The sequence below is a fragment of the Macaca nemestrina genome, chromosome 12 (genome assembly GCF_043159975.1).
Source record: "Macaca nemestrina isolate mMacNem1 chromosome 12, mMacNem.hap1, whole genome shotgun sequence".
Lineage (NCBI taxonomy): Eukaryota > Metazoa > Chordata > Mammalia > Primates > Cercopithecidae > Macaca > Macaca nemestrina.
In genome coordinates, this window is record NC_092136.1 from 49779382 (window position 1) to 49805157 (window position 25776).

Genomic DNA, 25776 nt, shown 5'->3' on the forward strand with positions numbered 1-25776 from the left:
GTGGCATTTAGGTTTGGGAGTTATTATATCCACCAGGTGCCAGGGCAGGACTGGCTAAACCCTTATTTTTAAGACAAAACTATTTATAGTATGTGTTAATATTGTGAATTTAGCAACTCTTGAGAGGTCACTGCTGAACAAGAATCATGGAGACAAGCTTTATCTCTTTTTACTGTGCAGTTCTCTTACATTCACACGTTGCTATGAAGTACTCATAGACCCTACAGTGTTCTGCTTCAGCGTCTTGGGTTTCTATGTCCCACTGGAAGAATTCATCAAGGAATAGAAACACAAAATGGTGTGAAATTCATGGAGTGCAGAACCGTGCCTCTGATGATCACTTTAAAACTTGTAAAATAAATCTACAATTATTTTAACAGGACAGACTAGTTCAAATTTCATAGCAGTGAGCTGAACACATGAACCACAGGGCAGAGGCCCAGTTTGTGGTAAATTGCCAGAGTGATTCTCTATTTCTCAGGATTAAACTCAAGCCTTGTTCTATTAGTGTAGAGCTTGCCTAGTGCGGATTGTACAGTTTGGAATTATTGTGCTCAACATGTTAAACATATTTTATTCAACATGCAGCATTACAGTCAACATGTTTCCTCTTTAAAAAGGAAAAACACAGAAGGCACTGTTCTACTTAAGCTGTCACGATGTGACAAAATCTCAAAGGAAGCCGTTTAAGAAGCTGAAAAACATTAGAGACTTAAACTGTGGTTTTAATTTTTTAAATGTTTTGTTCAAAAGTAATAAATATTTAACCTGAGTAAATATCAGTGATCTGGACATGCACAGATACACGTGTTTTGTCACTGTATAAATAGTTTAACTTGATTCTGAGGCATTTTGAGGCAGTGACCTCTAAGAAAAATTTAAAACATACATAAGATCAAATAGTGGTGAAATGTTAAAATATGTTTTTCTTTTTTTTCTTTTGATTTTCTAATTTCAAAATGGATACTAAATGTCACTACAATTAAGTGTGGTTTTCATTTTTAGAGCTTCAGAGTTACTCATAGGGATGTTATTCTTTTGAATTTAAATACCTTTCAAACCAAAATGTTCCTCGTGGACATACTTTTTTTTTTTTCTAGTTAAACGATATTCTAAAAAAAAAAAAAAAAATCAGTTCTTCTCTGGCCTTACAGTTTTATATCTAACTTGAAGATTTTCTTATTTTTCTGCCCTTTTAGTAGCAATATGAGGAAGCTTTCAGATGGGCACAGAGCCTCTCTGTTTCCATTTTGGCAGCTATGGGGAATCTATATCATTTGTGTGCATTCTGTGAAAAAATTATTAAGAATATAGTAAGTATATTCATTAAAATGTAAAGTTTTAAGTGCAAGCATTTCAAGAGCACCAAGAATTCTTTGTTAATTGGGGCTTTAAGCTGCTGGAAACCAGCAGAACAGAGAGAAGCATATCTGCATAAGCCTTCTACACAACTTTTGCACAACAATCAGGAAAGAGCAGGGATGGATGTGCTATTAAAGCAGACCAGGATATTGCTGGCTGCAGAGAATATTTGTACAACTTTTCCATTTGTTTATGTACAAAAAATCTCCACTGAAGAATAGCTAACATCCAGCCTGCACAGCTGTTACCGCTTTATTCACCAACGAGACACAAAAATGCAATTTGATACATGTAAAAAAACACATCCCCTCTTCATCAAGTGTTTAGATAATTCTTTATAAACAATATTAGAGAAGTGAATACTTATCCTTCTTCCTGTATAAACCATATTAAAAATTTTTGTACTTTTATTGGTACAGCTTTGAATGAACGTTTATAGTACTTGAAAATGGTATATATAATTCCAACGGTACCTTCCGGTTCTAAAGCTATAACTTCTTAAGTAGAGCTTAGGTTTTTTAATTACCTAGGCCATGGGAGACTTGTGCACAGTAGCTTTTCATATATGGAAGGATTTCAACATCTGCTGACATCTTGTCAAAGGATAGTTTCACTAAAGATACTTGGAGTTTGGGAGATGTTTGAATTTCTAGAACAAAGAAAGCTTTTCCTGAGAATCCTGTCATGCTCAAAAGTATGCTTAGGAAGTTTAGCCTTTTAACCCTGTTGAGAGGATAGGCAGGTGGATGGGGAAAGATCTTGGTGTAGGCGATGATCTTTAAGCAGCAAAGTTATATTTTAAAACGTATAGTAGCATCAGTCTTAAACTATTGAGAGAAATAATACGAGAAAGTGTCATATGCTTTGTACTATAGACTGAGAGTATAGTTGGGATAGCCAGTGCTATGTGGTAATTGGAGCCACCCAGCACACAGATGAGTGAAGTGGTGGAAAGGTATATCTAGTTGTGTTTGCCTAGAATATGTTGCCTTGACCACTTGGGTACTTAAGGCTATTTTTATTTATAGGATCTCGCTGGAAATCAATGTCCAACCAGGAGAAGCAACCTTATTATGAAGAGCAGGCCCGGCTAAGCAAGATCCACTTAGAGAAGTACCCAAACTATAAATACAAACCCCGACCGAAACGCACCTGCATTGTTGATGGCAAAAAGCTTCGGATTGGGGAGTATAAGCAACTGATGAGGTCTCGGAGACAGGAGATGAGGCAGTTCTTTACTGTGGGGTAAGTATTCCTGAATTTAGCCACCTGGGCTTTTCTTTTGCAGTAAGTAACTATAGGATGGCTATTGGCAGTATGTTTGGGAAGAAGATTAGGGAAAGAGGATGTTGTGACATACTGAAGGGGCTTGGCCATGAGAATCTTTGCTGTGTCATAGGGGCACTGCCTCGCACCATGGCTTTTGCTCAAATCAAGCCAAACCTGGAAGAGCTCACTCCCAGCTGATCACCCCTGTCATTGTCTCCCAAGCCAATTTAAGATGCTCAGTGCCCACACACAGAGTTTCTGGTAGTTTATTTAACCAGACACACAGGGAGAAAAAATAAAAACTAACCTTAAGAAATCCCCAGAAGCTTTCCAGCTTCTCTGGGTGGTGCTTCTGACTCTAATCACAATAGTCTGCTTTTGTTGTGGGATCTACCACAAGATAATTGGCCTTGACATTGGTTAGAGGATCTCATTTTTGGGATAAGATCCAGAACTCCTGTTGCAGTAAATTATTCTGTGGTGGGAGCAGTAACAATGTGTATTTTCTTGCTTAAATCAGAAACTAGACATGTTTTTGATATCTTCAAGTCTGATTTCATGTCATTTTGTTTAAAAATTAGGTAATAGATTTCTGGTATAAATTTCGACTTGGCTGACTGGCTGTCTGCATTCAAAAGAGGCCCCTCATAACCACAGTAGTCAGGATAAGTGGGGATGCAGATAACTGTAGATTCCAACATACCTAGACCTAGAAGCACAGCAGGGTGGCAAACCCAGAGGGCCATCTGAGGCACAGACCTGAAGCGGCTGGACTCAGAGTAGGGAAACACTTGGGAAAGAGCTTGAGAGAGAGAAGTGGAGTAAGCAAGAGGGAAGCTGCATTTGCTGTGAACTTGGAGGAGAACTGAGGAGCTGTGCTGTGCCAGGGAACTAAGAGAGCTTCACTTGAAGGTAGAAAAAGAGATACCTTAAAGGAGAAGTAAAGAGCAATTTACTTTTAAGGGCACTCAAGAGGTAACCCCATGGAACAAAAAGTTGGTTTCAGAGCATATGTTTAAAAGGAATAGTAAATAGAATAAGAAAACAAAGCCATTGAAAGTAGTCTGGGTCATGAATCTGTGCAATACACTGCAGTGTTTTGGGGAGGAGCGTGGGCTTTGGAGTTTGACTGCTGGGGTTCACATACTGACTGTGCCATCTATCTGGGCAAGTTATTTAACTTCTCTAACTTTTGTTTTCTCATGTGTAAAATGAAACGAATAGTAGAAACTATCTTGTATGATTGTTGAGAGGATTCAATGAGGCAACACTTTTAAAAGTACTTTATATAGTGCTTAATACAATATCAATAAAGGTGAACTCTAGCATTATCATTACTATTTAATATGTATTTCCTATCATAGAAAACCATATTTTATATCACACCAGATGATCAGTGAATTTCTTTATACCATGGCAGAACCTTTTAGAGGTAGAGAGAAGCTTAAGCCACTTTATTATAAAAGATCCCAGTATGTTAACAAATGAAGACATGACAAAATAGGATTGCCAAATTCCTCTATATTATAAATGTTTTTAATTTTAAAGGTAATGCGTTTAACACTAAAAAGCGCAATGCGGTGTAATTGGGCTATTCAGATGATAATTAGAGGTTTTATGAAAAATACTAATTCATAGTCCACTTTAAGATTGTGTGATAAACATTCTCTTTTAATCCTGTTAGTACACCTCTAAGATTGTGTATAATCTCTTTTGAACAATCCAAAAGTTTAAGTTTGAGACCTTTTGTGATTCCTGCCCTTGTCCTCAGTCATGTTCCTTGTGTATATAGTGATACATAGCAGGGCTGTTTCGCCGGTCTGGAAGGCTACTAAAGGTACTGTTTTAATACCTTGATGTAATACTTATTTGAAAATATGAGTTGCAGTAATACTATTGAATTTAGTTCCCTTTACTAAAAGGTACATTAAAACAGCTCTGGATCAAAATACCACAACATGTACCAATGCATGTAAAATAAAAAACTAAAACAATTTAATAACATCTATTATTTATTGACTATCTAGCGTATACTAGGATTTTAGATATATAGTCCCATATTTCTCTAAATAAGATAAAGAAGTTGAGTTTTAGAGAGTTCCTGTGGCTACAGAAAGGTGCTAAAGAGCAAAGGTTCAAATTCAGGTCTTGGCCCTCATCATGCCAAATGACTGAGGAACTGTCTTTACCATTTTGTCTCAAAATATGCCTCATGGCCCTATGTGCACAGTCATGAGTGTGGCTGTGCCCTCTGAGCAAGAGCTCTTAGCACTTGGAGAAAATGAAGTCTCTGCTTGTGGTATATGGTGCATAAAAAAGAGCTTTGAAATTTAGAGACTAAGTATCCTGTTCTTGATAGTATAGGACAGTCCTTTATGGAAGGATCATTTTAGACTGCAGAATAGGGCTACTGAAGAGCAGGCAATGATCACAATGTCTTATTCTTTAATATCAATGCTGAGCATTTTCCTCTCTGCCCAGCTTTAATAATACTTGCTACATAGAGCCAGGTGTCGTTTCTGCTTAAGGATTTTTGTTCTCTTTTAAGTGGTTGTAGTTGATAGATTATTAATTTCCTGAGGTTTATCTTTGGAAATTGATCTTTATTAGATATGAGGTTATTACAAGAGTTGAGCAAAAAACAAACAAAAATTCAAATATTGCTATTGATGTCTTGATGGAATGGGGTGAGATCAATTTTTATAGCTGATTTTGAAAGGACGTGCATAACTTTCAAGCCAATAAAAATGCATATACTGCTCAACATTTTCATGCATTTTACTGACTACACAACTGTGGCTGATGAGTTAGATTTTTTTTATTACTTAGCTATTATGAAATGAATTTATCAATAATATGGAATGGAGCAAAGTTATCTCTTGCCTTGGTTTTAACCTCTTCAGTTTGCAGAGTATCGGAATGTTGTAACAATCCAGATAAGAGTACTATTAATGTAGAGGGAATATTCATTAGGGTCCATATAGCTACAATGATGTCTTCCCAAGAACTGTACCAAATATACTTCCATTTATTTGAAACTTATTTGGTAATTTACCTATGAACTCATAGAGAATTATGCAGGTACATTCAGCCCTCCGTATGTGTGTGGATTCAACCAATTTTGGATCAAAATTATTTTTTTAAAAAATTCCAGAAAATGTTACATTATTGCTACAGTACACTATGTAGTTAGGTCTACAGTGTTTGCATCTGTATGGAACATCTACAGACTTTTTTTTTCTTGCATTTATTTCCTAAACAATTCAGTATAAAAAGTGTTTACATAACATTTATATTGTATTAGCTATTACAAATAATGAGATTGTTTAAAGTATATGGGGGATGTGTGTAGGTTATATGCAAATACTATACCACTTTATAAAAGGGACTTGAGCATCCTCAGATTTTGTTATCTGTGGGGGGTCCTGGAAACAATTCCCCATGATACTGATATAAAACTAGTATAAAATATTAAATTTGGGGCTACTTTTTTAGCAATGATAAAGATAAATTATTGAATACTTACTGTGTGCTATGTACTCTGCCGAGTGGATTATACAGATTATTGCAAATAATTTGCAAGATATGGAATATCATTCCCACTATACAATTGAAAAATGCAATATTCAGAGATGTTAAATAATTTGTCTAAGGCCACACAGCTAGTAAATGACCGAGCTGAGATATAAACCAGGTTTATGTGAATGTGAAACATATGTCCCTTTTACCAAAGGCCATTGGTAAGGACATGATATTACACACAGGCGGTATAGTGGAGTGGTTAAGAGCATCAATTCTGGAGTCAGACTAGTCTGGCTCAAATACTAGATCTGCACCTTCTTGGCTGTAGGAAGTAATACATGGCAGTCTTTATCCATCTGAACTCTCCCCTTGCCCTTGGGAAACATTTATTCCTCTCTACCCCAGTTTCCTCATATGTAGAATGCGAATGACAATACCAATGACATATGCAGGACTCTTCTTGAAGACTGAGTAACTTACTATTTGTAAAGTGCTTAGAACATTGCCTGGCATATGAAAAGCTTTAAATTCAAGTAAATATTATTATTCTAGAAAAATAATGCTGTGTGCCAAGTATATATTCTATGTTATATTAAAATAATTATTTTAGTGCCTTGTACTATAAGTGATTTGAACATTTGCCATTTTAATCTTAATTTTAAAGAGGTTGAATCAATCCTACTTAAGACACTTATAAAATACAATTACGTTAGCATAGATTAGCCATGCTCTTTTAAGTATTGTCCTCATGTAAAGACCCTGGATTAGAACATTCAGTAGGTAAAGTGAACAGATTAATATTATTTCTGTTCCTTCCTGCAATATCAGCTATAGAGATATGTGACGTATAGGCTTATCTACTAATGAAACAAACTTCCTTGTCTTTGTTTATACACTTTGAAGGGTCTGAAGGGTCAGCAAACAATGGGGCTTTGCCAGCATAAATATGTAGTTACTTTGTAATTGGCAAAGCTAGATTACACTCCAGAAATATTCCTGTAATTTTGAAGTCATGTAGCAATGGTGGGCTCTATCAGGGCCAGGTTTTACTCTTTACTTAGACTGGGAGGAAGGGTTCTTAAGTATCTCTGTTCATATCAACTCATGTATATACTTTTACAAACATCCACAAATGTTGTTTTGATGTGCACATTCATTATTTGCAAAGCCCAATACCTGCCAGCTATTCCTGTTCGTGAAATCTGCAGTGTTTGAATTTTGACTTTGAAATTGATCTATAAAGGAAGGGAAAAATGCTTTTTAGGAAAGTAATTTCTGATAGACAAAGCTTGAGCCTGCTGGCTGGATTTCTTACTTTGTTCATTGATTTGTTAGTCAATTGGTAAGGGCCTCTTTGAAACCAGCTATGTGTCCAACACTTTGCTATATTAATATGGTACATGAGGCCTTATTTCTGTACACATGAGTTTCAGAAAATTCTATAGTTGGGGAAGCCAGATACATATATGAATAGATTAGCATATAATAGTGTGTTATACACACACATACACACACAAGACATGGCACAACACTGTAATTAGCTATGCACAGTTAGTTGTTTTTTAGTCTCTCTTTATGCTGATAATGATAATAAGAGAGCAAGATCAGCATGATGGTTAGCTTCTGATTTTGCATCCACAGAATTAGTTGCAACATAGAAGGGGCCTCAGATGTTATATACTTTAAACCATTGTAGGAGTCTTCCCTAAGTTCTACTTGAACTCTTCCAGGGGTAGAGAGCTCACTGCTTCCCAAGGGAGCTAGTTCCTTTGTGGAACATTTCCTAATTCTAGCAAGTTTTCTTTTCTGTTAACTAAGCCATAATCTGCCTTCCTGCTACTTTGCAGGTTGGTTCTAATCTTCTTTCGTGTCTCCTAGAGCAAGTCTTCCCTTTATTTAAGCATCTAAAGATGGTTATTTTCATACAGCTATTCTTATTACATCTTTTCTTCCCTGGAATAGATTACCTAGGATTTTCATTTGTTTTTCTCTCATTCATTCATTCATTCATCCTATATATTTAACAGATATGTACTGGGTTCCTCCTATGTTACAAGCAGTCTGAGTTCTGGAACTATGTCAGTGAAAATTTTTGTCTCTTGAAGCTTATATTCTAGTGATAGAAGTCAAACAAAAAACAAATAAATAAATAAATAAATAATAGTGAGAAGTGCCTTAAACAAAGTAAAGTAAGGAAAAGGGTAGGAAGTTTCAGCATATAGGGTGCAATTTTAAATAGGGTGGTCATGGAAAACCTCACTGAGAAGGCAACATTTGAGCAAAGGCCTGAGTAGGTAAGGGAGCAAGCTGTGCAGATATCTGGGAAATGTAGGCAGAGAGAACAGCAACTGCAAAGGTTTTGAGGAAAGATTGTGCCTAGTTTGTTCTAAGAAGAAATAAAGAGACCAGAATGACAGGAGCAAAGTGAGTAGGTAGGAAGAGTAATAGAAAAGACTTGTAAGCCATAGTCTTTGTAACAAGGAGCCAAGTTATGAAAAGACTTGTAAGACATTGTGAAGACTTTGTATTTGACCCTGAGTGAGATAGAAAGGCATTGATGAGTTTTAAGCAGAAGAATGCTTTCATATGACTTAGGTTTTTAAAGGATCACGCTATCTGCTATGTTGAGAATTTTCTGAAGGAGAATGGCCTGTAGCAAGGAAGCCAGTCTCTTACAATAAACCAGATTGGAGTTGATGGTGGTTTGTTCCAGGTTTGTAGGGGTGGAGGTGGTAAGAAGTAGATGGGTTCTAGATGTGTTCCTGAAGAAGAAACAATAGGATTTGCTGATCAATTGGATACAGGGTTTGAAAGAAATACAGTTACCATAGATTGGCTTATTCAGCTGGAAGCACGAAGTAATCATTAACCGAGAATAGGATGGCCATGAGAGGGGCAGGTATGTGGGAGAATGATGAGGACTTTAAGTTTTGCACCTATGAGATTGAGACAGCACTTAGACATCCAAATCAAATAAGCAGTTATATATATATATATGAGTCTAGAATTTAGGAGCGAGAGGCTTTCTGGAGATATAAATTGGGAAGTTGTCAGCATATAGATAATATTTAAAGCCATGGAATTAGATGAAATCACCAAGGGAATAAATTTAGATAGAGAAGAGAAGTCCAAGGACTGAATCCATGGGCACTTCGGTGCTTAGATGGCAGGGAGATGGGAACTTAGAAGGAGCAGCCAATGAGATAGGAGGAAGACCAGGAGGGTGTGGCATCTGAGACAACAAGTGAATAAAATGTTTCAGCAAGGAGAAAATGATCAACTATATCAAATACTGCCTGTGTTATAGATCTGGGTAACATGAGGACCAAGAACTGACTTTTGGATTTAACAATATGAAGATTATTGATGGTGTGACCTTCATAAGCTCTGTTTCAGTGGCATACTGGGAGTGATTGAAGTGGGTTTAAGAAAGAATTGAGTAGAAGAAATGAAGAAAGACAACTTTTTAAAGAGTTTTGCTTTAAAGGACATCAAAGAAATGGAGCAAGAGCTGGAGGGGGACATGTGCCAAGAGAGAGATTTTTGGTTTTGTTTTTTATGGTATGAGTGATTATAGCATGTTTGCTGGGAATTCTATACAGAATCAATGATTCAGATGGTAGAGACAATTGTTGGAGAGATATCTTTAGCAAACAAGAACAGATAGTTTCAGTGCACAAGCAGAGGGGTTAGCCTTATATTGGATTATGAGCTGATTCAAAATATGGGAAGGCGGGCAGAGAATGGGGCACAGATACAGGGAGGCCTGTCAATGTGACAGTGGGAGTTTGTGAAAAGTTTCTTCTGATTGCTTTCTAATTTCTCCATGAAATGGAAAGCCAGGCCATTAGCTTGGAGTGAGAAAGGGGGAGAAGAAGTTGGATATTTGAGGAAAGTTAAGAAGGTAGGAAGTAATTGTCTAGGAGGCTAAAAGAAGGAGTGGGCTAGGACAACGTGCAATATGATGGCTGAACAGCACCAGAGTCCTGATGGAAGTACAGGATTGCAAATTTAGAGACTAGTAAGTATGGCAGCGTATTTTCTCCAGCCAAGTTCAGCTGTGTGGCTAAACAGAAGAGTAGGCAGAGACTGAACTAAAGTTGGAGTTTTGCTATGTAAGAGAATGAAGAGTGTCTGCGAGGGAGTGAGTAACCATGGAATTGGAACTGGGTAAAGAGGTAAGTGGGGGCACAAGCAGGGAGAGGCTCAAGTAACTGAGGGCAGTGAAGGTGGGTTGAAGGGTCAGGAAACCGTAGCTCCTCAGAGGGAATGGGGAGTGAAATCATAAACTGGGTACTAGAGGGAGAAAACTAGAAAAATAAGGTGTGGTGATTACAGAGTGGGATATTTAAAATTGAGATTAGGGAGGAGTGACAGATGAAAAAGACAAGGTCCACTGTATGACAAAAGAGCAAGCAACTAAGATAGGGAGGGACCCAGATTATCACAGTGGAGGGGAGGTCACACTGAGATAGCCAGGTGTTAGAATGAACATCTACAGAGATAGCAAAGTCATCAAGAATCATGGCAACGGTTACGTTGAAGAGACAGCAACTGTGAGCCAGGAGCTAACGTCTTTTAGGAATGAGGGGGACTGATCAGACAGTAGGTAGATAAAGGTATGAGTGGGTGACATAGTCTGGTGACATGAGATTCAAAGATGAGATTTTTAGGATGGAGGGATTAAAAAGTAGGTTGGAAGAGGCAATGAGGAGCTAAGAAGGGAACTACCCCACCTCCAGACCCATTCATGTCAGGGGCATGGAAAGCAAATAACCAACTCTTCCAAGGCCCTTAGGGAGACTCATGGCCTAGAGAGAGCGCCAAGTTTCAGTTAGAGCAAGAAGGTGAGTCAGTAAGGACTGACAGTTGAGTTCCAGAGGGTATAATGGAAATATTTCATAAATTAGAGAAAGGAGGGACTTAGGGTTAGAGAAAGGGTTATACAGTACCAAATGTTATTCTTTGGGTACTTTTTCCTTTTTAAACATTTCTTAGAAGATGTCAACATTTTCCCATCTCAGATGCCCTTCTCTACGTTCTGCGGTAAAGAGGAAATCCTCTCCTGGCCAGGCTTGTGAACTAGAGTATTGTTTTACAATTAACTGCCAATTCCAAATGGCTCCTGTGGGCTGGCACTCATGGAGAGTCCAGAGAATTACCTTGTCATTTTCTTGGTGCTCCCCCAGACCTAGGACATGCTTGCATTCTGTGAGGTTTACACCAGCTTCCCAAAGGAGGAAAGGAAAGGGAATTAACATTTTCATCTACTCTGTAATGCAATGCTTTGCATATATGTTCTTCCTTAATCTTCACAGTCCTGTCAAATGTGATTGTTCTAATTTATAGATGAGGAGAGGCAACGTCGGTGATAATAATTAGCCTGCCCAATATCACACAGCCAGTAACTGGTGCAGCTGGGATTTAAACCCAAGCCAATCTGACTCCAAAATCTGAGCTCTTTGCACCATACCACATAACCTTCTTCCCAGAAGGCTTGGAGAGTCAAAAATCATATCTCACAGGAATAAGTTCTCACTCTAGCATTTATGTACAACCTCGAACAGTTGTATGTGAATGTGAAAACCTTACCAGAGCTGGACTCCCTTCATTTCCTCCAGGTGGGGAGTAACCCCTGGGTTTTTACCCTCACTGGCTTTTAGCGTTGTCTGGGGGCTTAAAACAGCCATATCTATCTCTCCACTCCCAGGACTAGGCTTTTGAATATCATGTGTCTCACTCTCACTCTAGAAAGAAATTGTACAGATGTTTTATTTGCTTGTTTATTTATTTTTAGCATTCCATTACCAGCTTAAAGTCCAAATACTCTGAACTATGTGGAGCCCAGTGTAGAAGATTTCAATTCCGATTTAAATTGCTAAGGATTTTTCTGATAGTGTGAGCTTGCTTTTCTCGCCCTGATCTCGATATATACTAGAGAATTTGTGACACAGTGAAGGTTCAACTCCTGATTATGGTACTTGCATGGCCTTGAACAAACAGCTTGAATTTTCTGAAACTTAATTGGTCACTTCATGTGTAAAAGAGGGAAAATGATACCTAACTCTCTGGCTTATTATGAGGATTCAAGAAGATAATGTAAAAACACCTAAATATAGTTCCCAGTGCATAATATGAACTCAATTTAAATTTATTCAGTAGACCTGTTGACATAGATATTCTATATCTATATCAGATATAGATAAAAATATTGCAAAAAGTGACCATCTATTCTTTGTGAAAAGAAAACGAATCATTTGATAGTTTGTTTTTATGCAGAGTTTATATTATAGATCAGCTTGCCAAATTGGGAAATCTGTAAAATGGGTTAACATTGCAGTAAAAGCTTTCACTCTACACTCATAATGTGATTAAGGCAAAAATATTTTATCGCAGTTATTCAAATTCAGTAAAAAAAATTAATGAGGCATTCAATATCTTGATAAGGTTAGCATAAAATTTAATTTGTGTTAATTTGCCCAAAACTTAGGAAGCCAGAAGTATACTGTTTTAAAATTTGATTCAATAAGAGGGAAACTAATATTCTATATGATGCTTCTATACATCGATTTAGATTCCTCTATTATCTGTTTCCTTCAGGCAACCAAAAAACTCACCATGAGAATCATAAAAACTGGATCCATGTCAAGTGCTTAGTGTCAGCTAGGTGCTGACAGTCTCCATAGAAGTCAGGCATTTTTATGATATACAGTGAGCTTAGTGTATCTGTAGATTGAATATCTATAAAGGAAAGAGTGATAGGATTCAAGTCAGCCAATGGCTTAGATTCACATTCTGGCTCTGCTGGTTATTGAATGCAGGGCTTGAAGCAAGGTCTGGTTTTCTTCATCTGGAAATGGAAAAAATAGTAACTTATGGGGTCATGATGTTAATTGGGTGAGTTGGTATACCTGAAAATATTTTATATGTTATGTTAGGGATATGATATGCCTTGTGGTGATTAAAAGAGGTTGCTAAATTCAGCGTGAACAGATATCTCACATCGTGTTTCTAAACCATCTCCATCCCTTCTCCCTCTGCCAGGCTGGAGGGCGTGGAGGTCTTTGTGAGAAAATTATGTTCCTCTGGACATGTCAAAGAATGGCAAGTAGCTAAGCTACTTCTTCATAGATTCAGGGTATTTTCCTGTTTAAGTGAGATGGATAGAAAGTTTCAGTGATAATGTGTAGGGTGAGTAAGAATTGTCCAAGTGATAATTGACCTGAAGTCATGAGTACAAAAAGTGGAAGGACCTTCCAGAACTTCCCTAACCCTGGCTTTTATAAATATGTGGAAATTGAGGCTCCAAAAGGATAGTTACATTGACCATTTGAAACAAATTTTGACTATAATTTACGATCCATAAAAGATTGAGAAACTTCTGGTGAATATTGCATATGTGAAAATAATATTTTAGCCACAGTCTCTCTCTGAGTTAGTTGGATCTTTCATTCCTGTGTACCAGTTATAATGCCCTAAGTGAAGTTGAGAGACAGTAGTCATGTCTCCCTGCAGGAAGAGATTGACCTCCACAAAGGATCTGTTAAGTTTATTTAAACTAGGCTAACATTATGGAGGAGTGAACTGGTGTCCAGGCCTTGCCACCCTCTGGCATCTACAGTGAGGCAGCGTATCTGGTGTCTACTCTGCAACTCTACTCTGTTGAGTTGCAGAGCTCTCACTGCTCTTTACTCTCGACTCTCTTAATCACAGCCCCAGTTCCAGCCCAGGGCCTCAGCAGTAATGACATCCAAGATGATCCTTCCACAGGGATTCTTCCTAACAAGTTCAGCCATGGAAATATGTAGACATTTACATGAATAACAAATAGATGCTTTGCTAAATCTCACTCTTTGGGACATGCTAGGTTCCTTCTCTTCTCGATTTATACAGTTCTCAAACCAAGGTGAAGACACAAACCTGCTTAATAGTGTCATTATAATATGTTTCATGCCACTAGTCTAATTTTCAAAATGTGCTGGGAGATCTTCAAAAATTATCTCACATGTAACTTTGCGGAATTCACTACATCATTTGTTCCTAATGCCAGGTGTTATCCAAGTTTTGCATATTTACCAAGTTAAAAGAACCCTGCCTTTATGTTGCAAAATCGTCAGTAAATTGCTCCATCATATTGTTTAACCCTTAACATAGCATCAAGGAGATTTTCAGGACTCCTCCAGGGAACAACTTTGTCACATTTTATTTGCTTAGAATGTTATTTAACATTTATTTAGGGCTCCCTTTGGAAAGTGTAGGGGGTAAATTCCAGTGTCATACATAGCACATATACAGATATTTCTCCCTTGTCTGATTTTGTTTTTTGAATCTATATAGGCAACAGCCTCAGATTCCAATCACCACAGGAACAGGTGTTGTGTATCCTGGTGCTATCACTATGGCAACTACCACACCATCGCCTCAGATGACATCTGACTGCTCTAGCACCTCGGCCAGCCCGGAGCCCAGCCTCCCGGTCATCCAGAGCACTTATGGTATGAAGACAGATGGTGGAAGCCTAGCTGGAAATGAAATGATTAATGGAGAGGATGAAATGGAAATGTATGATGACTATGAAGATGACCCCAAATCAGACTATAGCAGTGAAAATGAAGCCCCGGAGGCTGTCAGTGCCAACTGAGGAGTTTTTGTTTGCTGAATTAAAGTACTCTGACATTTCACCCCGCTCCCCAACAAAAAGTTATTAAAGAGCCCGCATGCATTTGTGGCTCCACAATTACATCAGCAGAATGGTCTTAATTGTTTCATAAAGTGTGAGACAGATTAAGTTTTCCCTGATTTTTCATGAACTTGAGTTTTTTGTCGTTATTGTTATTGTTGTTGTTGTTTTTTTTTTAATTTAGGTGAAGACATATTAAATATGAGACACCAGGACTTGAAACTTATCTCAACCCGTAGATGTCTTACAAGTCTTATATTTTTGTCTTACTTTTTTTTTCTTTTGGATGTTGATAAAGGTTTAAGTTACTGTTTTAGATGGGGTTAAACATTCTCACTCAGGTATGCTGTGCCGGCCTACAGGTTGTGAATGTGTTTTTATTCTGAATTATTTTAGAAAACAACTGAGGATTTCATATTGTGAAACAGAACAAGTCCACGGCGTGTGCAGCTGCATGTAGAGCATATTCAAAAGGCCTCGGAATTCCAATTTTCCATGTGTAGAGTTAAACTTTGAATGTGCCAAACTTTTTCATAACTTTTGAATCTTAATATTTTGAAAGTCTTAAAGGAGACACTGCAAAGTCTTAGACAATCTTTGGCATCTTAAAATAAAATAGCAAACCAATATTTTTTTCCAGAAAATGGTAAAGTACTCAGGAATCTGGAGACAAGATATTGTAAGGAATGAACAAGTTTGCCACAGTGCATGGACCCAATTGTGTTTGCCTGTTGACGTGCCATCAGTGTGTGATGTGGTATGATGTACACACACCAGAGCGACCGCCACACCAGATATCGACCGAGTGGTCTTCTCTGCCTGAGACCACCTCTCACTACATCCATTATCCCTTTGCCTTTAACCCTGACATTCAGTCTTAACACATTTTCTCTTAAATAATTTATTCATTCCAGAATGTCAAGGGTCCACTTACTATTTATTTTTTTAAAATTGTTGGTGGCATTAATTTAATAATTCTTTTTTTTCACCTTCCTTCCCCAAAGAACTTTTCAGTCCTTTTCACCTCCTTCTCCTGTGTACATAGTGATTTTATGTCCCCAGAACGCCTGGAAGCATTTCTGAAACCAAGATATTATTAAAAACCTATTATTGTTTTTAATCATGAGTATATATCTGGCTGCAGGGCTGTGTATTGGGATATAGGTATATAGTCTTACACTTAAACAGGTATGCCCCTGAGGTTCACTGTGACCTCAAGTCTTTTTCCAGAATTTTCCCCTAATTCAGTTCACAAGTGGTAGGGTCTGCATCAGTGGCATTTCCCCCTGAATTCCATTCAGCAGCAAGGGTCAACAGTGGTGACTGCCAGGCAGGAGAGGCCTGTGGCCAAACCTGAAGCCCAAGGCTTGTGGGCCATGCAGGAATCTCAGTGAAGCTGTCATGGGCTGGCATCTTTACACTGAGTTGCCTTGTCCCAGCTGGCACATCCAGGGAGTTCATTGCAAAATCCCCAGGATGCAAAAAGCCACATGACAGCCTCAGAACAAAGATGGTGGCAAATAGTCGTGATACATCTAGAGAATGAAAGAAAACCATAAGGGAGGAGAAGGAGGGGAATACATTCCCTATATGGGATGTTCCTACTGTTAACTCTGGGGAACAGATAGCTCCGGGGGCAGCAGATGAGTTCCTCTGGCTGACTCTCTATCCGTGGCCACATGGGGACATGCCTACGTGTGAACAAGATGAACTGCACTTGTCACACAAGGATTTCTTTGGAGACATGCTGCTGGGGTGGGAAGCAGTGAGGTTTTATTCTTCATCTCCTAACTACAGGGAGTTCTGCCATGCCATTTTGCGCTTCCTGAAACCAGGACAGGTTGCCTATCGGGGGTCTTCACCCAGAGAGGTTTAGTGGGAGAATGTCAGTGAATGGGATAGTTCACCTCATGGGACAACCCAGAATCTGATCACCAGGACATAGGAACGGCCCCATCAGATTTCTTGAGCCATTTTGTCACTTGGAAGAAAATAGTGTACCTTCATATTTATTTAAGAGTGCTCAAGGCCTAATAGCAATAAACAGGTCTAGCCAAGAAATTACCAGCTATTCCATTAGCTGGGAGTGCTCTCTATAAGCTGATTAAGGTACTGATAGGAACGCTTTGTTATTCATGTTGGTTGGGGATTAGAAATTTGTTTTTGTACATTTATTTCAAATGAGGAGGAGGTCATTTTTTTCTCAAAAAATGAGTATTTATTATTGTCTTACTGATTTCTTTGATTATATACCTCTCCTCCTCAGTTCACTCTTGTGGTTTTTTTTTCTTTCTTTTTGGCTTTTGCTTTTGCTCTCTCTCACTTCTTTCTTATTTTGTTGCATTGGTAGAGTGTTGTATGGCTAGCATTGTATTGTATGTAATTAATTTTGCACAAAGGCAAACATTTAGCGTAGTAGGTTAATTTTGTTTGTTTTTATGACCATGCCAAAATAATATTCTGGGCTGGTGGAGAACAAAGGACTGTTCTTTAGGACTGAAACTTGATTTTGCTCGTAGTAAGTAAAAAAAAAAAAAAAAAACAAAAAACACACACACTCACAGATGTTGTTTCGTAAGTGTTATAAGCACTGGATATAAATGGTATTTTTTATCACTTCTGACTAATGTGAAACTGTTGTACGAAAACTACATGAACAAAAGTCATCTGTTTCGACTCGTGTGGGCTTGCCTCACAGTTGCCGGATTTGAGTCATTTTTATGTCTTGTTATTTCATTTATTTATGCAAAATACATGTGTGTATGAACACTTTGTTTTAGCTCCAGCTCTGCCTCAGTACTGAGGTTCAGTTACTTTTAGCCATGTTCTTAAAAATGAAAGGCTATTCAGGAATGATCTGATTGTAAACGCCTCTTTCATTGGATCAAACAGTAATGCTGTATCTGAATCTAAATTTTGTGTATAAGCAGTTTATTTATTAGCCAAGTTTGGCTCTAAATATTCATGGAAATTAAGAATGACAATCATAGGGATCACTTCATTTTATTTTCAGTGGGGCTTAAACAAAGTTTTTATGACTTTACCATCTCATTTTAGATTTTTTGAATGTGTAAATATAACATAGAAATAGAATTTATTTTTGGTTCATGAATACTTAGTGAGATATAAGTTATGTATTTCCTTTTTGTTCTCTATCCATAGATGTTGGTCCAAACTGAAAGTTGATGAGTCACTGTGCCTCTCGGGGTAGTGAGTTATCAGCCACAGTGAGTGAGAGAGCAGTGTTCGGCCTGCAGCTGGGACAGCAAAATGCTTCACCAGGGTTCTCATGCAGTTCAGAATCCACTGTCCACAGATCCAGACATTTCCCTTTTTTCTTACAGAAAGTTGATGATTGGACATTCTAAATTTCCGCTATGGTTAGGAGACAGTTTGCTTTGTGAGTCCACATAAATCTTCTAAGATACTTCTGTGACCATTTAATAGCAAGAAACATGAATGCCATTACAAAGGCAAAAATCCACCTCTGAGACTGGCCATTAATAAAAGTCCCACCATGTCAGTTTAGATTCAAGAATGTTAAGCAACTTTGTTTTTGCGGTGCTCCCTATTTCATAGTATCTTCAAATCAAAGATAAAAATTATCTCCATTTTGTTAAAGAACTTACAGGGTCAGGGTTCTCCTTGTCACTTAGAATTGGGACACTGCCAGACAATCCTCTCCTACAAAAAAAAAAAAAAAAAAAAAAAAAAAGCCATCTGGAATGGAAGGAAAAGGAGAAAAGAAAGAAGAAAGGAAAAAAGAAGGAAGGGAGAGAGAAACAAAAGGTCGCTTTGCAGATATGAGCTGCCAGGCTGACAACTTGTCTATTTCATTGGCAGATATGAAGCAGTGTCTTTTCCAGGAAGGTACGGAAGCTTTGTTGTTTTCACACATATCCAGCTCAGCCTTTTAGAAGCACATCAGTTTGCTTCGTTAGGTATTTGATACTCTCCAGCCTTGTCCTTAGGCCTGATTTGATTTGCCAGGGTCCTGACACCAAAGCCCAGGCCAAGTTCTAAATTCAGGTGTGGGCTCACAGTGCTATTGAGCTTGTCGAATTCTGGCCTCCCCTGAACATTAGCCCCACAGGAGCCTGAGGGTGTTTGAAAAGGGCGTGATCACTCTAGGGCTGAAATTAAAGGCTGCTTTCTTTTCTTTCCGAAGCCAGGCTGCTTCTTCGGAGCACACCCTCCTCAGCCAGGAGCACAGGCACTAGCTGAAAGCAGGGATTGTTTTGGGAAAGCCCATTTACCCTCAGTAGGAAGGCAGCCGGGTCACTTGAACAGCACAGCTGAGGCTGCTTCTCTCAATTTACTCGTTTTGCAAAGAATTGACCTCTACCAACTCATTAGGGAGAGGAAAAAGAATCACTTAGTAATTTTAAATCACGTGAGAAGTCCTGTACCAAGTGCCAACAACTGCAAATAAATGCAGCTAGAGGAATGTATTGAAATTGTTACTGGGTCTTCCTTTTTAATGAGAAAATGACAAAAATAGTTGCTGTAGCCCTGCCTGTGTACACGTTTGTCCAAGAATTGAGTTGGCACTTAAGCTCACTTCTCAAAGTATAATAATATTGTATGACCTCATTTGTCCTTTCACAAAAGCACTTGCATCATTTCCTTAAGTCATCTGCTCCCTGACATGTTTTCTTCCCTAATAAACAATTTCTGTCTGTTATTCCTGCCGACGATGTTCTGTTTCTGATGCCATATCCTATTGAGCGTTCCCCTGTATTAATATCATTGAAGTATTGATATGCAAACACATTTCCTTTTCATCCCCATTCTGTCTTTCCCGTTGGGGACAGATTGCTTTCCAAAAACTCATGAACAAGTATTTGGAATGCTGGTACCTTTGGGGCAGAGGTAAGGGTGGGTGGGATGGGGGAGGAAAGGTAATGCTTAATGCACATACTCTGCTAATCAGTGTCCGTGGCAATATGAACGCTTGAAGAAAACTCAGTGACATATCTTGCTCAGTAGATTCTTATTCCTGAAGAACCACAAGCATAAAGTGAGGCCTCAGTGCTGGTGCTCTTGGAGTATGGGGAATGTGCAAATATTTAACTGTTTTGTATGCTGCACATTGCAGGCCTGCTCATGTGCATTCTCCCTTTGTCTTCCTTTGTCATATGTGTTTTGCTTTTTTGAAAGTGCAGTCTTTATTGTACCCTCCTCCAGCTTGTAGCAAATTAGAATGCTTAGCATTTATGTTCATTCATTATTGTATTTGCCATGTAAAATTTTTATTACCTTAGACAAGCTTATAAGCTGTTACTACATAACTTATCTTACTGTAACTCTTTTATTTCCCCCTACGTTGTAATTTGTTTGTGATGTATATTGTGAAATTGTATTCTATGTTAATTTAATCAGCACAATTCACTGACATGCTGGACTGACATGCTGGCTGCTGTTTCAAAGTGTAAAGTTTGTGTAGGGCTGTTGGGACAACTGCAACTCTGTTGTCAAGGTACTGTGCTTTGGTTCCTATAGCAACACTGGGTGTGGCCCTTGAATTGCTAAGGGCATTTAATACATCCTGGAGCAAAATTTTAACTGCAGATTTTCTTTGTAGAAATTCTATGTATAATGCAGGTACCTACTTGGCCCATGGCTGGTAACTATTTGGGCAATTAGAAAAAAAGAAAAAAACATAAAAACTAGTGTCTATTGCTGCTTTGAATATGTTTGAAAGTCTGAAAATGTAAATAGTTTATCAAAAAAAAATCTTGTACAGTCCAGTGTAAAGTTTTTAAATGACCTTAAGGGTTGCCATCACATCTTTCTCACACTCTCCTCTTGATAATAATAATAATAAAAAGTTTGCTAAGGATTAAAGAAATGGGAAAAAAAATCTCTTCAAATTTACAAGAATGAATCATTGTTCTTAGCTTTGTTGCATACACAAACTTCTTGGATTTCGTTGTGCAGTATTGACGTGAGATAAAGCTCAACATTGAATAATCTTTCAGTGGTACTTTTCAAAGTCTTCCCCTCCTCTGCCTCATAATTAAGGGAAAAGACAAATTGAAAGACACACTGTCTTTATCTATCCTGGTGTATGTTGGCACCTTAGCTACTTTTTTTTTTCCTTTTTGCACAAGGTGCTTTCCTGATATGTTCAACATGCCATCTTTGGGTGATAATGTATATGCCGTGATGGGGCTCAGGCCCCTAAGGGGAGTGTCTATAAGAACTGCCTATTTATGCTCATTTACCTCAAGACTGTCCTCTCTACCCTAATCTAGTTGTCATCACTCCATCTTTTGTACTGCTGTTGACACTTACAAATTAAAGATAAATTTTGTTTTATGACCTCTGTGTATGGCCTTGTCTGTGCCCTGCCAAGTATCCCCACCACGGAGCCCCAGCCAGTCCTGAATGTGCCACCCTCTTGCTGCTGGAGCCTGCAGAGCTCTCCTACCCTCCGTCATTGCTTCTGCCTGGCCCAAAGGTAGGTCTCCGAAAGCCATGGAACCCCTTAGCCTGGAAAGATTTGTCTGCTCTTTTCATTGTGGAGCACACCCGGCTGCAGCAGGAAATACTTGTGGATTTAGAAGGGAGGAACGGGACACAAGGTGGATTTTTGTCAAGAAGATGAGAGAGCATGGCATTGAAATTGCCTCTTTACCTGACTTCTTCATCTGAGTGAAACAGCTTAGAACCTTTTGGAGTATGAACAACTCTCAAGGGCCAGCCTCTCATCTGACACCACCTTCTGCAGGCCTAGCAGCCAAGAGTGGAAAATACTGCACTTATGGAACCTTTCCCTCCACTGTGGTTGGCAGTAGTTGGCTGATTACTCAGTACCTTCTGCTTCAGAGAAGAAAGAGCCCATCTTTTTGTCCAGCAATGAGTTGCATCCAGAGTGAAACTCGGTTCCCAGTGATATCAGCTTCTAAAATGTTGCCAAAGCTATTTCATTGTGCTCAGAGTCTGAGTGGGGACAGAGGGTGGGTAGTGGGATAAAGCAAGCAGGGCCCTTAAGGAAGACTTGCGAAACCAGCCAAGCCAGTCCTGTGAGTCTAGAGATGAGTAACCAACACCTAGGGAGTGAAACAAAAGTGTTCAAGAGAGAGGAGAGGCCCAGCCACTCCTTTGGATATTTCCTATTAAAAATGCCTCAGGAAAAAAAAAAAAAAAAGCCAATAATATGTGGGACTGACTTTATTCCAGTCACATTGCAAGTTAGACACAGGCTCCTGTAAGTTCTGAAAATCTAGCATTCCAGGACCTCCCTCTTGCCCCATGGCTTTTTAAAAGCCCAGGTAAGTACAGGGCATTGGAAAGAACAGGGACTTTGGAGTCACACCAGCCTGGCTCTGCCACCTGCCAGCTGCGTGACCTTCCCTGAATAACACCTCTGAGCCACGGTCCTCTCCTCTATAAAATGGGGTAACAATTCTTACCTGTCAGGGTGCTGGGGGAATGAAAAGAAATAGCAGGTGTAAAACATCCAGGAGTGGATGGCACACAGAGGGCATGAATGCCCACTAACTCCTCTGACCAGAAAATGCCTAAGCTAGGGAGGTTGGCTGGTGTCACCACCGAGCAAAATGAAGGCGGTGCCTGAGGCCTTCACTCAGGGCCTGGTCACATACAGGAAGACCTCAGGGCCCTCCCTCTGAGCTAGTCTCCATGCCACAGGTTTTCTCACTCCCAGCTCATCCTTACCATTGCTGCAGTCCTTCTTTCTAAGCCTGTCTCCTCTCTCTCATCCTTCTCTAAAACCTTCTGGCTTTCTGCTGCTGACTAGATAAAGTCCCAGCTTCCTGCCCTGTCAGCCAGGCCTCAACAGACCTGCCAGCCCCATTTTCCACCATTACCCCACACACCTTCAGTGCTCTCTGCTGCTCTCATACCCCGAGTCTGTCCACCACCCTGGGGCTTTTACTTCTCCTTTAGCATGGAAAGAATCTGTCCCCTTCTCTGTTTGGGAAATTCCCAGTTATCTTTCAAAAGCCACCCAATATCACTACTTCCTGAGACCTTCTTGGATCCCCAGTTTCAAGCTCTCCCTTGGGAGAGAGCAAAGAGCTCTTTGAAAGAACCTCGCGATCACTATGAGCACATTGTAATGATGTGTCTCTGTGTCTGTCTTTCCTGCTAGATGACAAACTACTGAAACCAAAAACTGTACCTTGGCCTTCCCTGCCCCCAACACAGTGCTTGGCACATAGTAAGTGCTCTACACTTGTTTGTGGAAGGAATGTATGAGGGATTGCAACTTGGTCTCCATGTGTGGTTTAGATGCCTGTGAGTATCGGGGTCTCAGGTGGTGAGGCTGAGGGATCTTGTAGGCATACCTTGGTATTACTTACTTCATTTGGAGAACATTATTAGTTAAAAACATCTCTATTCATATTGGGAGAGCCATTTTTTCAAGTTGGTATGATAGGCACAAGGCACTGAGAGTCTCTGTGCTTTTAGGATGACTCACTGCAGAATGCCTGAGCCTCTGAACCCAGAGCCACTACTCTATTCTTCCTCCTAGGCATCCTGGCTGAGGTATGAAAAGGACAGACCAGGAAGGGGAAGCTTTTCTCAGTTTTCCTTACCTTTTCCTTGACATCCCAGATACCCTACGACTAGTCTGTTCAGAGACAAGGGGTTCTTGGAAGCTTGATCTCTGGGCCTCCATCATGGAAAGGGAAGGAGACCAGCTGCCTCTACCTGCTGCTGAGAGCCAGGGCAGTGATCTCATGAGGCCGCAATGTGGACAGCTGTTTACTTAGTGTCCGTTCCTTCCTCTTTGGTCCAGGTAATGACGCCTTCTCTCAGTTGTGCTCTAGAGCCTTGCTGGCGCAAAGTGTGGCTCACAGATCAGCAGCTACAGCATCACCTAAGGCATATTACAGTATGGGCTAATATGGCATGGGCTATATTGAGTAGAAAGCTCCTAGCAGTTGAGACTCCATGAACTGTCATCTACCTCCTTAGTCAATGACACATCATACATGAGATAGGATTTTCCTCATTTGAATTGTGAAAGCCCAGAAGTAGGACATGACCAACCCAAAGTCACACACAGATTAAATGGCAGTGCCGGAACATGCACTTGTATTTTCTAATTCTAAACACAGGTGAACGTGTTGCATATGACCTCACAATAGTCTGTGAAAATTGCTCATCACTGGGACAGCCCTGGATCTAGAGCTCAGTTATCACCAGGTGTCCTGGACTGTGTCACACTGTGGGAGCACTGAGGCATCTAGGGGCAGTGGCCTCTGGCATCTCTGACTGTCATCCTCTACTTTGGCTGTGCCCAGTGCCTGGCCCAAAAGAGATGCTGGATCAATAGGGTGGCTCTCTGGAGAGCTTGTTCAGAGCCCTGCTGTTAGTTAACCACCTAGTAATTTTTCCATTTTGACACCAGGCTGAGTGGCCATGGAGTAGGTCAGTGAGAATATGTGTAGGTTCTGGGGGCCCCATTCCTGAGTCTGGGAGGAGGACACCCAGTGAAGAGAGTGATCAGGGAAGGTGTCTGAGCTAGTGTCACCCGAGGTCCTAGACCACATGTGGATTGGTTATCCACTGGCTTCCTAAACTCACCCCAGGTAGGCACACTGACTTCCCAGCCCGTCTCCCCCACCACTGTCTCCCCTCAGCCACTAAAGACTGTGACCTCTGTCCCTGCCACCTGTTCTGATTGGTTTAGCCACTACCAGCTGCCATTCCCACTTCCAGCCCTATCCTTTCCTCTCTGCTCCCAAAAGGATCTTCCTCTCACAGATGCAGGCAGGTCATGAAAGACACAAGATCAAGTCTATGCTGTTTGCATTTAGGCAACGGCCTTCCTGATGCCCCCAGGTCCTGACGAGCCTTTCCAGTCCCATCTCCAGGAGGCTCCCCACACAGACACAGCACACTGCTTGCTGAGATCTGCACAGGCCACACACTGAAATAATTCCTGTGCCTAGAAGTCCCTCTCTCACTTCCACCAACCATCACACCCCCATGCATTAAAGCCCAGCCCAAACATCACCTCCCATGGGAAGCCTTCCCTCCACATTCCTCTTCTACCCTGGGAGTGTGAATTGCACTGAAATGGTTTGATTGTGTTTTGTTACGTGTCACAATGAATCTGATTGTCACACTCACTTTTTTATCCAACAGTCCTGGCACATAGTAGGTGCTTTATCAATGTGTGTATTTTTTAATTTGAATTTTTTATATGAACACTCCTGCTGTTCTATGTGTATGTTATTTTTTTAAATGAAATAAATGAAGGAATGAATTCTTTCTACTTGAACTCAAAGTACTGCACACTCTACCACTGGCTAGTTTTTCACCCTGATCTTCTAACCCCATGGCTTCTAGCTCTCTAAACACATCAGACTATTAATTTGAAACATATTCTCCAACCTCTTTGGGCTACAAGGGTCCCCTGTCTCAACTGCCTTTCCCCCGTATCTGTCAATCACCATCTTCCCTTTCAGGTCCATCTGCTTCAACACCACTACAAAATACTAAGAGTCTATTATGCAGCGAAAAAGTTTTATGAGCATTTCATTTGACTCCTAATAATGGCTCTAAACATTAAACATTATTATCTCTGGTTTACAAAAGATTAAACTGAAACTCAGAGAAGTCAAGCCACTTGTTCAGGATCTCCCAGTGAGTCAGAATGTCTCCTTCTGTGTGAACAAGCTGCCCCTCAGGCCTCTCGAGCTCAGAATGAATCTCTTCTTCCTTCTAGTTTGGAGTTCCTCAGCCTTTTCATTATCACCACCTAAGGAAGCTTTTAGGACATTTTTTTCCTCCTAGTAGCCCTCCTCCCCCCATTAAATTGTAATGTCACAGATTTACCATCTGCTTACATACCCTTTGTATATCTGTCCTTTATTTTTTAAAAGTAAGATTTTTTTAATTTCCTAAGAACAAATTTTTCTCCCTTATGGAAGGTGGCGTTATCATGTTGAAAATTCCTGTAC

The 25776-nt window shown here is 39.8% G+C and overlaps 1 protein-coding gene across 38 annotated transcripts in view; it reads left to right on the forward strand.

Annotated features, from left to right (window-relative positions):
- LOC105486943 (SRY-box transcription factor 6) overlaps nucleotides 1–21157 on the forward strand; it is an 806217-nt gene extending 785060 nt beyond the window's left edge. For all 38 annotated transcript variants that reach the window (XM_024794517.2, XM_071075039.1, XM_071075037.1 and 35 more), the window contains 2 exons: nucleotides 2391–2607; nucleotides 14491–21157. In XM_024794517.2, the coding sequence (XP_024650285.2) occupies nucleotides 2391–2607; nucleotides 14491–14794 (521 nt within the window). In that variant the 3' untranslated portion in view covers nucleotides 14795–21157. The remainder of the gene's footprint in view (nucleotides 1–2390; nucleotides 2608–14490) is intronic.
- Nucleotides 21158–25776: the final 4619 nt, after the last annotated feature.